This window comes from Aulostomus chinensis, chromosome 20 (genome assembly GCF_037954235.1).
Source record: "Aulostomus chinensis isolate RoL2024-O1b breed Wild chromosome 20, RoL_Achi_v1.0, whole genome shotgun sequence".
Lineage (NCBI taxonomy): Eukaryota > Metazoa > Chordata > Actinopteri > Syngnathiformes > Aulostomidae > Aulostomus > Aulostomus chinensis.
Window position 1 is genome coordinate 8780986 of NC_141339.1, and position 15142 is coordinate 8796127.

General features: G+C 41.4%; 1 protein-coding gene across 1 annotated transcript in view; it reads left to right on the plus strand.

Moving 5' to 3' along the window:
- syne2a (spectrin repeat containing, nuclear envelope 2a) overlaps positions 1 to 15142 on the plus strand; it is a 99007-nt gene that overhangs the window by 14887 nt on the left and 68978 nt on the right. The window contains exons 26-39 of the mRNA XM_086190516.1: positions 115 to 281; positions 2196 to 2511; positions 3015 to 3130; positions 3698 to 3818; positions 4257 to 4423; positions 4825 to 4975; positions 5048 to 5928; positions 6303 to 6461; positions 6684 to 6834; positions 6976 to 7134; positions 7440 to 7607; positions 7734 to 7835; positions 8333 to 8536; positions 8822 to 9027. Of these exons, the coding sequence (XP_086046642.1) occupies positions 115 to 281; positions 2196 to 2511; positions 3015 to 3130; positions 3698 to 3818; positions 4257 to 4423; positions 4825 to 4975; positions 5048 to 5928; positions 6303 to 6461; positions 6684 to 6834; positions 6976 to 7134; positions 7440 to 7607; positions 7734 to 7835; positions 8333 to 8536; positions 8822 to 9027 (3068 nt within the window). The remainder of the gene's footprint in view (positions 1 to 114; positions 282 to 2195; positions 2512 to 3014; positions 3131 to 3697; positions 3819 to 4256; positions 4424 to 4824; positions 4976 to 5047; positions 5929 to 6302; positions 6462 to 6683; positions 6835 to 6975; positions 7135 to 7439; positions 7608 to 7733; positions 7836 to 8332; positions 8537 to 8821; positions 9028 to 15142) is intronic.

Below are 15142 nucleotides of genomic sequence, written 5' to 3' on the forward strand. Positions count from 1 at the left end.
TGATAATTCCTCACTCTCATGGCAGTAACCCGGGGCAGTTTGCACAAAACTGATCAGAAAGCCAGTGATCAGTGTATTTAAGCTCAGATCCTGAGAAGTTCATGTTCTTCCCAGGCTGTCACTGAAGGAGCTCCATCCACCAAGGAACGTGTTGAATTTCTCCAGGAGCTGTGTGAAACTCTGGCGCCTGGAAAATCTCCCTGCCATCCAACAGACAAACTGAGAGAGTCTGATGAAGCGCTGGAGACAAAAAACAGTGACATAGTGCTCCTGGGCAACTGGTAAGTGAAAACATCATGAAGTGTATTTGTTATTTTATTTAACCTTTATTTTACCAGGTAGTCACTTGAGATTAGGTGATCTCTTTTTCGAGTGAGACCTGGCCAAAATGGCAACATCTAAAACAAACAAAATAACACAAAATCAGGCAAGAACAAACAAAGCAACGTGGAACAGAGAAAAAACGAACAGTGAAACAAGGCCAGAAGTAGATAAAAGTCGAAGCAAGAAGGCAGGGGGAGGCAGGGCTTTACAAAGGGTCACTGAGGAAAGAAGGTCAGGTCAATGGAAATATGACACATTATCCAGCAAAACAATTACTGGTACACTGTCCCATTTCAGTCTTTAAAATGTCCAAAGTCTGTGTTTTAAAATCAGATATGGTGGTGAGAGCCTGCAGTTTGAGAGTTTTTTGAAGTCCATTCCAGGCAACCGGAGCAGAAAAAGAAAAGGCCCTTTTCCCAAACTCAGTGCGAGTTCTGGGTACTGAGGCATGTAAATGATCCTGTGAGTGTAAGCTGTAAGACGTGTTTGGTGTGAATGTGATGTATGAAGACAGAGAGAACGGAAGGTTACCAGTGATGGCTTTGTAAATGAAGGTGTACCAATGAAGCAGTCTACGGACAGAGAGAGAATGTAGAATAGAGAGAGAGAGAACAGAATGCAGTGATGGGTTAATGCTCGATAGCCAGTAATAAATCTTAAAGCACCATGGTAGACAGTATCCAGCATATGCAACGTAGTGGAACAAACAGACATATATAAAACATCACCATAATCAAGAACTGGTAAAAACGTAGCAGCGACAAGTCTCTTTTTTTGAAATAAAAGAGAAACAGGACTTATTTCTGAAATAGAAACCCAGCAACACTTTTAGATTTTTTGACACATTTTCGACGTGGGGTTTAAAAGTAAGTTGATCGTCTGATATAAAAGCTAAGTATTTAAAAGTCGATACGTGTTCAATTTGCACTCCTTGTGAGGTGTGAATAGAGGGGGCATGTAGTTTTAAGTTATCATCATGATTAGCCAGTCACATATTGATAAAATTATTATCAAACTAGTAATATAGCCAAACCACAGCAGCTGCAATTTGCTGATTAACATAAATCAGTGACGTACACCATAGATGAAGCATTGTGGTGCTGCAGAGATGGTTACTAAAATGGTTCTCCAGACATTTTTTATGGCTCAGACCCCAGCATTTCAGTAACATCACAAATTATTTCCCATGTCTATCAAATTGATTGGTTTTAAATAATTACAATAGAAGAAATTAACTATATAGTGCCATGCAACTACTTGTCACCATACTAATAAAGAATTTTTTTTTTGGTATTTTGATTCCAACTTGTGTGCATTCTGTTTTATTTTGGAGTTGGAATGATATGCAAGGTTTTTGGACCTTAGTTGAATGAGGCAAGGCGCTTTAACCCAATTTTGGGGGATGTTTAAAGATAATTGATAATATTATTGTGTTCCACTGAATCCTGTTCATCCTTTTCACTAGTAAGCCTGGCATAAAAGGCTGAGGTAAATTTTGTTATAGACTTGAAGTACATTAAAAAAATCCATGAACACATCTGAAATATTTAAAAGAAAAAAAAATCTGATTCAAGACAGCATTAAGGCACAAAAGTGATCTGTTTTAAAGCTCTGATCATCAAAAAGATGCACGCCAATCTGCTAGAGCTTCAAATATAAATTTAACTTATTTTCAGTGCATTGTTAAATAATTTTTTAATAAACACTGCACATTGAATTTTAGTGAGTTAATTAAAGCAGGCAGTTTTATTTATTAACAATTATTACTCCGCAATCCCTCAAGCCTTAATAGACTAACAAAATGCTTGTTTGACTGAGTGGATGTAACTCAATGACCCAAGACCTCCCACTATGAACATTGCTTATCTCAGCAGGGGATGGCAGCCCCAAGGAGACGTCCCACTGACAGCACCTGGCATGTTGCCCAGCCCGCAGTCGTTCAGAATTCTCTCCCCAAGTGTGGACGGGCTAAAACAAGACCCTATGCTTGTGAAGTCAGAGCAGCTTCATGGTGATACCCTCCAACTACGAGGTCAGGACATCCCAGCAGGAAGTGAGAACCGCTTTAGACGACCTACAGATGATAATAAAAGATCCGGATCCTCGGTTCAAGACAAAGGGCAGCCACTGAAAGTCTCTCTACAGCACATTGCAGACAGCAAACAGAAAGTCCAAACTCATCTCCAGGTAAGAGGATATCACGTTTTTTTCTCATCTTCACAAAGCAAATTACAGCTATAAACAACTATTCAAACTTAAATAAATAAATCTATATATGTGTGTGTGTGTGTGTGTGTGTGTGTGTGCCTTTTAAAAGTTTCATTTGAAAACAGAGGCTTTAAATCATTAATTAACTTACTAACCCTAACCCTATTATGATATGTAACAGATAATTCGAACTATAATATAAATACTAGTGGGACTACTTGCATAAACCAAATCATATATTGCATTTGAACTCGAGACTTATTTTCTCTCTACATTACAAATAAATACTATAATAAAATAAAATGTCAAATTAAAAAGATTTCCCCAGTCAACCTTAAACAACTACAGCATTTTCAACGGCTGTGACCGACACTCACAAGCTACTGGCTGCAGAGCACTAATCCTGGGTTATTGGATTGGCTCGTTGCTCCATCTTCTTTTCTTCACTGCCGCTGTTCCTGTGTGGCTCTCCAATCTTGCAGACGGTTGTCAAGGGTGACACCATGGAGACCAAGCAGGAGGCAGAGTGGACAATCATCCCAGAGATACCAGCACCACTCCAGGCACAGCCATCCTTTGGACAGGAAGTAGTGGAAAGGTACCTCAGTGAAGCTTTACTTCTCATAACTGTTGTTTCAAGAAATGTCCATCCATCCATCCATCCATCCATCCATCCATCCATCCATCCATACATTTTCTTCTGCTTATCCTGATTAAGGGGGGGCTGGAGCCTATCCCAGCGGCTTTCGGGCGAGAGGCAGGGTTCACCCTGGACAGGTCACCAGTCCATTGCAGGCCAACACATATAGGCAGACAACCATTCACACTCACAGCCACACCTATGGTCAATTTAGAGTATCCAATCAGCCTAGTCCCCAATTGTATGTCTTTGGACTGTGGGAGGAAGCCAGAGAGAATCCATGCAGGCACAGGGACAACATGCAGACTCCACACAGAAAGATCCCATCCCCGAGCTGGGACTCGAACCCAGAACCTTCTTGCTGTGAAGCAACCGTGGTTTCAAGAAATGTGAAAATTCTAACAACTATAACTAATTTCTGTGTAATGAAATGAAAAAAACAAAAGTTCTATGAACTTTATTGTCACAGATTTGACATCTGATGTTTCCCAGAACTGTTAAAATGACACATTTTTCTGTTTAAAGGTACAGAAATTCCTGCTCAGGGTTTCAGTCTCAACTCCAGAAGAACAAGTTACATATGGAGCTGTTCATGCCAGAATCAGCCACCATCTCCACCTTGCTAAACCAAAAGAATCAACTACAGGTAGGTTGAAGCTTCATGATCATTGCCCTTTAACATGGTCTGCACTTCAGGGTTGGCCATTTGCACACTGTTGTTAACACACTGATGTTGTGGTTAGCACTGTTGCTCCTCAGCAAGAAGATCTTGGGTTCAATTCCTGACTGTTCCAGCTCCTTACTGTGTGGAGTTTGCATGTTCCTCCTGTGTCTGTGACAAGCTTCCACCACCAAAGACATTTATATTTGGATAATTCTCCTGACGGTGCTCCCGACCCCAGGCACTGGTCTCCAGAGCACTGCACAAGTCTGCTTACTGTGGCAAACTTCATAAATCATTATATGTTACTGGAATTTCACCTTCTTCCACACAGAGGCAGAAAAAAATAATGCCCATGCAACTGTGTGTCTTCCTATACCAACAAATCATGTTTTCAGCTGACTCACATTGTCTCCTCAACAGGCTTTAAAACAAGAGACAGAGGCCTTGTGGTTTGAACATGAGCTCCAGTATGCTCAGCTCTCCCAGATCTCCCAGCTGATAACAGAGAAGGACTGGAGCGATGTAGAGAGAAAAAGGGAGGAGCTGACTCAGCAATGGCGACACCAACAGATTTGCATGCAGACCAGGTTCAGTCACCTCTCAAATTAATTAAACATATAACTATACATAAAAGTACCTCAGTAGCGTTCCTAGCTAAGTAACTGTGTTTCATGATCATACATAGTATTAAAATGTAATTTTAAAATTTCCTGGAATTATCTGTGTTTTTGCAATAGTTGCTGTGGATCTTTCACACAATCATCAGTTGATGGGGATCCTTAGTTATGAATATATAGATGGTGAAACTTACTTTTTTTTGTTAAAAACTTTTTCTTCATGTTCTTGACATTGGAAAAAGCTGTTTTGCTCTATTTAGTTGCTGCTCTGTGGTCTTTACCATCAGGAAAAGAAAATTAATCTAAATGATGGTACAATGCGACATATAATCATTTAGAAAGGTTAATTGTGTTTCTGTTTTCTGTATTAGCATGGTGTCTCTAGAGAACACTACTGACCTGGTGGAGTCAGCAGATAATCAGATGGAGCTGATCACAGAGACCCTGAACAGGATCATCAGAGACCCTGTAGAAATCTCCTCCTTGTCTTTAGCTGATCCTCAACTGATAGAAGACTTACAGGTACATATCTGCTTTATTAAATTCTAAGTGAAATATGTGAACATTATAATTGATATCTGTTGCATTGTGTAGGACATGAGTGACAAATTGGAGTCTCAAATGAGAATGCTTTTAGAACAAAGCACTGAAGAGGAGAGACAAGGGCCGAAAGCCACATCCCCTTCGTCTCTTTGCCAAGCTCGCCACAACAGTCTTCACCTTCTCCAGCAGCTCAGACAGCAGTTGGACAAAGTTCAGTCAGCTGCCCAGTCCCTGAACTGCTTCCTGGCCACAGCAAGGGAAGTCGAGGCTGAGATTCCAAGCCTGCTGCCAAACCAGGACCCCAGTAGACAGCAAAATGAGGCAGATTGGAAAGAGGAGAGCTACTCTTGGCAGCCAGTAATGGAGCACAGGTTGCAGACTGCTTTGGAACAATCTCATAATGCTGACAGCACTTTAAAGGTGGCTGAGATGACTCTGACCATGGATGGTGCAACTGTGTTGTGCTGGGATTTGGCAACATCTTTGTCCCAGAAAGTTGTCGACATGGAAAAATCAAAAGGAAAGAAGAATATACAGGAGATGAGTCTGAAAATACAGGAGATGATTTCAAGTGAAACGTATGAGAACAATATGAGGGAGGATTCTCCAGTGCAGGGCCAAACACAGGAGCAGCAGCATCAAATTATGGAAGAGGAGTCAGGATTGAAAGCAAAGGGGAGTGGGTTGGAAGAAGAGAATGACACAAGAGCTCAAGGGGATGAAGAGCTCAAAGCTCAAACAGGGATTTTTGAGGAGAAGGCCTTGGTTGCCAAGCAGCCAAGAGGAAGAAGGAGTAGCCAGATTAAGAGAGAGGGAGATACAGCGAACTTTGCCCAGATGAGATTGGCCTTAATGGGAACACTGAAAGAAATACAGGAAGCAGCTGAGCAGCTCGGCTTACAGGAGCCCACCCTGCCTGCTCTGCAACAGAGGTAACACATGGATCTGGCTCCAAAAACAAATTATTCTTAGAGTTATTTTTTTTAACCTGATATGTCATTAATATTGCAGTTAGGAAAATATCTGCAAATATTACACATTTAAAAAGGGTTAAACACAGAACACCTGTTATATTCAGCTAATTGGTATCTGTATGTGCTTGTGTTAAAGTTGCAGAATTACTTGTCATTATAGTTGCACCATAGTAATATCAACAGGAAATATTCCAATGTTTTAATTCTTATAGTTACTATAATTACCAGAAAATAGCCCTTTGACAAATGTCAGGATGTCTGTCACCTTCATCACAATTGTTCTCTCTATGAACAGGCAATCTAGTACTAATCCGTTTACTTGTCATTTAAAGGAAACATGCCTTGATAAAGCTGGAAAGCCAACAGGCTGATCAACTCTCTGAGCTACAGTGCATCAGTGATGCAGCATCACGTGCAGGAGATCTTGATGCAAGTCAAAGCAAAGAGTTGGAAGATCTGTGGGAGGAGACAACAAAAGCTGTAACTGAGCGGTAAAACTCAGAATCCCTTACAATGATGTCCCTCCAGCTGAGTGTGTTTGCTACCCTGTTGAGCTTAGTGCATCTGTGTGTTGTGTGTGTGTGTGTGTGTGTGTGTGTGTGTGTGTGTGTGTGTGTGTGTGTGTGTGTGTGTGTGTGTGTGTGCGGGCACGTGTGTGCGTGCGCGCGAGCACACTCTTGTATGTATGCATGTGTGTTTTAAATCAAATACAGGCAGGAGCAGTGTTGTGTTCTGACAGAGCTGCTGAAGAGGTTTCAGTTCATTCGAGGTGAGCTCAGTGGTACACTGCAAAGGGCCGAAAGCACCATCAATGAACAAGCCTCCTACATGGGGAGAGATAACCTGCAGCGACTACACACTCTGGTGGGTCACGGTTGAAACATCAAAGATGAACACAAATTGGTTTACAGAAAATAAAATCACTAAAAATCCTTTTTGTGTACCATGTAAATGTTTTCTTTTGGTTTTTATTGTGTATGTGTGTGTGAATGGTTGATATTCAAGGTCCAGGAAACCAAAGCAGAGCTCAATTGTCTGGGGCCAAAGGTAGAGGAGGTACGCAGCACCTGCCGTCAACTTCACACTCATCTGCAGCATATCCCAGAATGCACCACCAACCCTTTTGAGGGTGAAGCAGATGCTCTAATGGACCTCTGGCTGGATGTGAGTTCAATCACCCTTAAGCTCTAAATCTTTTTTTTTTTTTTTTTGCCAAAATATATCATATCTACTGCCATCCTTTATGTGCCACTTCAAAAATATTTCAGCAACAACAAAAAAGCCACAGGCCATTTTCAGGTTAATAATTTTCTTTCTCTAGTGCTTAGATATCAGTGTTTGGGGTATATTATTTACTGTACTAAAAGCACATATATGGTTAATGCTATTCGTTTGTTAATGCTACATTTTATTTCTGTGATCTTTTCAAAATTCAGTGTTGGCATTAATTTTAATTGCCATTTTTTCAGATTTCAGAAAGGACAGAATCCCACCTTGAAAATTTGCACCTTGGCCTCACTCTGTGGGATGGGGTCCTCCAGCTGAGTGCGGAGGTAGACAGCTGGGCAGATAGTACACTGGCAGCATTCACTCAGTCTTCATCATGTCAGACAGAGGAACACGCAAGAGTCTTGGAGGTAAAGCAGTTTTCGTCATTCTGTAACATGACACTTTAACCTCACTGAGTTGTCTTGTCTGGAGTCAGATGTTTTACCAATGTCTGCAGTTGTTTAGGCGATAATTTCCTACCTTCTTTTCTGTAGAATGAGATTTTGAGCCAGGAGGAGAGAATGGAATGTTTCCACCGAAGAGCAGCCGAGATACAAGCTCTTCTTCAAAGTCCAGAGCCACCTCTGGAGCTTCAGGTGCAGTATAAAGCTATGGTTTGGGGTTCCTGTTTCAACTTAGAACAGAGCTGTAGTAAATTTTCTTTATGTATACACTCCTGTTAACTATGAAGGCTTTTATCTTTCTGTAACATGGAAACAATAATTTTACTTTTGTAGGATGGCAGTGTTACTACAGTAGAATATATTCCTGTATTCAGCAGTAACTTAATATGTGTATAGCTGAAATTTATAACAGTTCTTAAGCCACCACAAGATTTTTCAGATCACATATGAAACATTGATTAAACTGATGACACAGCATATGTGAAACACATTTTCTTTATGCATGTATTGCATTATATTTGCTTAATAATATTTAATTTCAGTTGAAAGGGTATAATGGTATATCACTCAACTGATACTACATCTTAAAAGACTTTAAAACCATATTTCCATGTTTGCTAGAGACACACATTTACAGAATCAAGGTATTTTGTCAGTGGAGGTCTTGTTACTGCTTTCATGTTTCCTAGGTGGTGGAGACCCAAATGAGAAAGAAGATGGAGCAGCTTCGGGAACTTGTATCTGATGCTGCAGATGTTTCCAAGCAGATGGCGGCTACCAAGAGGCAAATATCTGACAGGATGGCAGAATGCTACGGTTCCCTCCAGAGGATTCAGGACTCCCTCCTCACTCTTAGTGATTCAGATCCTACAAACATGCTCACAAAACTTGAGGTAGGTGCCCAAATGAGTGGAATCTTTCAGCGCATCAAGCATACTGTATATGCATATAAGAAGACTGGCTTAAGTGGAAAAATCAAATTATAGCAAATTTAGACAATATGCATTGGGTTTATATGTATATATTTTAGTGCCAGGTAAGAAAATGCTTTTTAAAACTTGTACATACACAGGCTGGACTCAAAGGTTGTTTCTGTACTCAAAGCATTGCCATATTTAGAGCAGACCTTGGTGGCAGGGGCTTGGAAAAAAAAAAAAGAAATTCATATTTCATTACAGGATCTGTATTTGGAGCTCCAGACCCAGGACCAGAGGGCAGAAAGCCTGGATGAAGATCTTCACGTCATGGCCTCAATAACAAGTCCGGAGAACCTACAGAGTCTGGCTGAAGATGGGTTTAAGCTGCAGGGGAAGGTCAGAACAACACACCAGGCCTTCTCTGACATGGAAGAGAGAACAAAGAAGAGTATTCAGGCTCTCAACAGGTAACAGTTGTCTAGTTCATGCAATTCATCTCATGAAGTTGATGTATGCATAATGTTCCAAGGGGAAGGACAGGTGAAAACAAGGGAAAAGCCTGCTGGTCTGAAGGTTCTAGACTCTAGAACTTAGAGTTTATCTAAGTGTTGCAATTTCTCAATCAAAATAGACACTCCATGAAGAAACCGAATAACAAAACTCAACTGAAACACAACTGAACAGTGTAGAAGTATTGTCACGTGTAAGCATAAAGGACCTCTTCTGTTGAGTAAATCCTTTAGAATGCATTTTATGTTGCAAAACCTTGACTCCAAAATAATTGCAATGCCTAGATTTATAAAAGTTTAAATATACAAAATGTTTTGCAAAAAAACATAGCGTTTGAACCTTTAAAATACTTGATATTTTTGGTTACACCTCTGTTTTGTCCACGTTTCAATAAGTCAGAAATGTTCAGGTTGTCCAGTTAAATAATTTATTTTCTTCATGCACTTTAAACTGTTGCACCTCAACAAAGCAAAGTGTTAAGGGATCTGCCCTGTAGCTACCTGATTTATGACAAAACAACCACTGAGGGGCTTCTACTGGGAATTGCCAGTTGACGCGTGGTCTGTGGTGGCTCTATTGGATGATTCAGTGTCCATGCGGTTGTGCTCAAATGCAGGCAATTTATTACAACAATCGGTCCATCTTACAATATAGGCTTGTTGACTTACATACACTTATACCAATAAACTTGTATGCAAAACAAACAAAAGGCTCAAAGTTAAACCACTAAAAGGTGGTCAAAAAATTGTGTGCTTCTTCCCGGTAAGCAGCACACCTGTAGAGTAATTACCGCTTCCTCTACTTGTAGGTTACCATCAGACACCAAAGTACACGCACCACCTACTGTGGAAATGTACAATGATATGTGGGTCACTACCCATACATCATTGTACACAGACACAATCAAAAAAATAGCTCTAACATGCCGGCCCCTGATTGAATAGTGGTTGAGATTACAATGACCTTTAACACATCAATAGAGCCATAATTTAAGTTAGAAGCATACAAGGTGAGCAAAACAAACCACAATTTTTTGTAAACACAACCTTGTTCAACTCAGAGTTCACTTTATTTCATCACTAACTACTTGCTGCAACAGGCATAGCTTAGTGACAGGTCTTTCCAAGATGTTTGTCTTTGTCTGGAGATACACAGAGTGTACCAATCCTTTTTTGTCAGGGAAAGTTTCCAAAACTTTGCCCAGAAGCCAAGATCCATGTGGAGCTGCAGAATCCATCACAATGACTACAATGTCTCCAGAAAAAAAATTTCTCATTTTTTGCCATTTTTGGCATTCTTGGAGCCGGGGGATGTACTCCCATACCCATCTTTTCCAAAACAAATCTGCAATGTCTTGCACCTGTTTCCATCTCCTCTTCACATATACGTCATCCTTGTTATATAGTCCAGATGACATGACTGGATTACCTTTCACAAGGAGAATGTGTTTTGGAGTGAGAGGCTCGAGGTCATTCGGGTCATTTGAGAGCTTGGAGGGCCACCATTCAAAATAGACTCAACCTCATACAAAACCATATGGAGTCCATCATCATCCAGAGTTTGCAGATAGAACACGGAAGTGAAACTTTCCTCACTATTCGAATGACGTGTTCTCAGACACCATCATGATGTGATGCTGAAGATAGGTTAAAGCGCCATTGAATGCCATCTTGCAAAAGAACTCCCTTTATCTGGTTGTGATTTAATGATGTTAGTGCCTCTCTCAGCTCTTTCTCTATTCCACAAAGTTTGTTCAATTATCTGAAAGCATACTGGACATTTGTTCTCTTCGACTTACAAAGCTTTGTAACGCATTAATATATGCGTCCATACCCAAAGACAGAGATACTTACACAGAACAGCTGCGCTTGCAAGACAAGTAAAGATGACACCATATCGCTGACAGAGACCCTCTTTACTTCTAAAGGCCCAAAGTGATAGACTACAACATTTGTAAAGGGAGGGAGATCAGGAAGAAGCCTTTCCTTTGACAGATCAGCCATTTTTTTGCTCGCCTACCCTTCCCTTATACTGCCTGCAGAAGCAGAACCACAATATGATTTTCCTCACAGCTGCATTGGAATTTGTTATTCAAAACTTAGTGTGTAACTTTGACAGCATAGGATTTCTTCCACTGTGACCCACTTGTTGGTGAATATGTCTCAGTTTGAGTGTGGAGATGTACTGATCCTTTGACCAAATGAATGGATGCTTGATTTCTTCTGGCAAAGCTGCCTTGCTCAATCATCCTCCTACTCTCAGAAATCTATCCTCGTGACGTAGATCCGGTCTGTAGATAGATCTGTCTCTTGACACATATTTTCCAGCTTATAGGGCAGCCATTTCTTCCTTGAACCTCTTTTGTTGACTGTAGCAAATGATGGCCATTTCAGCATCCAAGAGATCTCCACCTGACTTCCATTGGCTCTTTTAGCCTTCTCCATCTCCAGTGACACATTAATGGATGGTCCATCTGCATCCTGTCTGTGGAGCTCAATACCATGCAATTCCTTTCTTCTTTGTTCCAACAGTAGCAGAGTCTTCTTCTATTTGAGAAACTACACAAGTGCAACTTCAAATTTCCTCCTATCTGAAAAGTATGACATGAGCTGCTCTGTAGCGTTAGGAGAGTCCTGAATAATGATCTATTTACCATAGCATCCCTTTGACCTCTAGATCATCATCTGCAATTGTGGCCTCTGTGATATCTGAAGGCCAATTCTTTTCTGGGTCAAAGAGGAACTTTGGGCCCTCAATCCAGCTACCACCATTCAGCAGGTCTCCAACTTTCATACCTCTGGAAGCGCATTCTGCAGGGTTGTCTTTGGTGTTTATATACCTCCGCTGAGAGACATGAGTTGCATCTCTGCTGGTTGACACCCTATTTGCCACAAACGTGTGGAAACGCTTGTCCACATTTTTTATGTACTTGAGCACTGCAGTACTGTCTGTCCAGAAAGTTGACTGATCCAGTGGCAGCTTCATTTCTGTTCTCAACATCTGATCTATTCGTACAGCCAGAACAGCAGCTACAAGCTCCATACGGGGAATGGTTATTGACTTTACAGGGGTGACTCTTGCTTTACATGGACCCTGCACCTGCTGTTTTTTTCAATCCCGAGGTAAGTGACAGTACCAAATCCATCCTGACTAGCATCCGAAAAGTTATGCAGCTGTGCCTTGACAGGTTGTCCAAAGTCTTTAAGCTTAATGCATCTCTCCACTTTGAATAATGCCAATCCTTTCAGATCTTCCAGTGGCCTTGTCCTCAGATGCTCAATACCTGCAGGTATGTTGTCGTCCCATCCACAACACTTCTGACAGGGCTCTTGCAACATGACTTTGGCTGGCAGCATTATCAGTGCAAGTAAACCCAGGGGAACTGAGCTGAGCTGTGGTTGTTCTTTCACCATCATTTGGAATTTAAATGTGTCTGACTCAACACACCATTGTAGCCCAAGGGCTCTTTTAACTAGAAGCTTGTCTCTATCCAAATCTAGTTCTTTCCAATCATTATCTCTGTGCTGGGTTTGCAGTATTGCCCGGCTATTTCTGATCCACTTTGTTCCTCCCTTTTGGCAGATCTCAGTGAGAGCTTGAACCATGGTGACTGCCTCCTCTTGAGGGCAAGCTCTTCAGTCATCAACATAAAAATTTCTTCTGACAGTTTCAACAACCATTAATGAGAAATGAGCACGATTGTCCTCTGCGGTTTTCCTGAGCCCATAACTAGCACAACTTGGGGAAGAAACAGCCCCAAACGAAGAGCTGCCTTTTGATTTTCCTCTGGTTCTTGGCTCACATTGCCCACTGGCCACCACAAGAAGCGAAGGGAGTTTTTGTCCTCTTCAGCCACCTTAACCTGGTAAAACATGGACTGAATGTCCCCCATAAACGCCTCTGGCTCCTGTCTGAATCTGGTGAGGACTCCAAACAGCAAACTAGTGAGCTTTTGGCCTTGCAGAAGCTCGCTGTTGAGTAAGATTCCCCTAAACTCAGCTGAACAGTCAAACACATCAAGCAATGTACCCTTTTTGGGATGACATACACCATGATGGGGAATATACCAGAGTTTCCCATTCTTACCATCCAGTTGATGTTGGGGCACTTGCTCTGCATCGCCCTTCTCAATAACCGTGAAGAAGCTGGTGTATTCTTTGTGAAACTGTTCATCTTTTCTGAACTTCCCCTTAAATCCTAACAGCCTTTGCTTAACCACAGAGAGATTATTAGGAAGTATGAGCCGGTCCTTTCTAAAGGGCATTTTCAGACTGTAATGTCCATCCTGAAGCTGGACTGACTCATGCTCAATCTTTGGGAACCTGATGTCTTCTCTTGACATACCTTTTTCCTCTGAACCTTTTTCGTTGAAGTCATGGCTGTACTGATTGCTCAGCATTTCCTCCAGCTTACAGACAGAAATCCTATTGACTGTAGCTACTGAGCACCCCATTTTAGGCCTGCTATTCCCACCATTATGAGGGGGACCTGTAACTACCCAACCAAGTACAGTTCATACCATGTATGGCCCATCCCCTTGGCTGTTCACAACCTCCCAGGGTTCCAATACAGGTCAGCACTAGCATGAATGCATGGGATTTGTCCATCAGAGAGGTATGGCCACTTGTGCAATACCTCCTGTGTGACAATATTGATGGTGGTAACATTTTATTTTGAGTAAGGACTTCTGGGAGACTGTAGAAGCTGTTTACTGCCCAGACTGTAAAAGCTGTTTACTACCCAGACCTGCCACCTCCAAATCATTCAGGGTACTAGTAGAAACAACTTTTTCCTGTCTCAGGACGATTAAACAGAAACTTTTTTTCTACTAGTAATGTTCAACCTTTGCATAAGATGCTCTGAATAGAATGTTTCTGTACTGCAAGGATCCAGGAACGTATAGGTTTGGTAATACAAACCTAAGCATTCCCTGGATCCTGGTGACGACTTCCGGTGTGATAGGATGCTGGCGTGTTTATTGCTGCTTCTCAAATGGTCAATTCAAGTTTGTTAAGTCTGCTCTGCTTTGTTTACTTGAGTTTTTTTTCCATTTCACACACCATTTCACACACCATTGGTGATTCAACACCCAATGCTTCTTCCCTTTCAGCTTTGGACACTCTTCCAGTCTGTGAAACTGAGAGCAACAGACACATGCACCCATAGAACTTTCCTTTTAGTCCTGCTTTTGTTGGACAGGGTTTGAACTTCCAGTGGCTTTGACTGTATCAACAACAGTAACTGTAGTTGTGAAGCAGCTACTTCTGACCTTGCCGAACTTGGAATGAGACTTGATCTCGATACCACTTTTTAATGCAGGCAAACCACTTGCTGTGTCTTGGATGTCCCCAAAGAGTGGATCCAAAATTATCTTCATTTGGTATTCATTAAATGAGACCAGATCTTTAAAGCAAGCTCTACAATTGTACCTCTCCAATACCTTATGTGCTGTTGTTCATTTTTCTCTGTATTTAAATGGTAACTTTGTCATGAGTGCTCTAATGTTAGTTGGTATGGCAAGCTCTTGCATGTATTGAAGGCCCTCTATTACATTTCAACAACCACGCAAAAATAGAGAAAGGCTTGAGGGGCTGTCACATCCTCTGCCCTCACTGCAGGCCAAGCCAGAGCTTTCTCTATGTAAGCTGCAGCAATTCTGTACTCATTTCCAAAGTGCTCTTGAGAAGCTCTTTAGCCAGCTGATAACCTCTGTCAGGAATCATGTGCTGACAGCTCCTCACCAATTCTCTGGGCTGACCTCTTGTAAATTGCTCCAAAAAGTAAAGGCAGTCAGCTTTGTTAGCTTTTGACTGCACACAAATCTCAAAAGCTCCTATGAAGTTTTTATACTGCAGAGGATCCCCATTGAATACCGGAATGTCTTGAGATGGTAAGAACATCAAGTATTGTTGATGAAACAGAGCTGCTGTTATTTTGTTCTCTTGGTGCATGATGGTGCACAGGTCTCCTTGCACTGGTACAGAACATATATATGCTATTGCTCAACTGACGCAGAATGCATACTGTTTACTAGCAACGAGAGGATTTGTTGTTGTGTGTTTCCATGCTGCG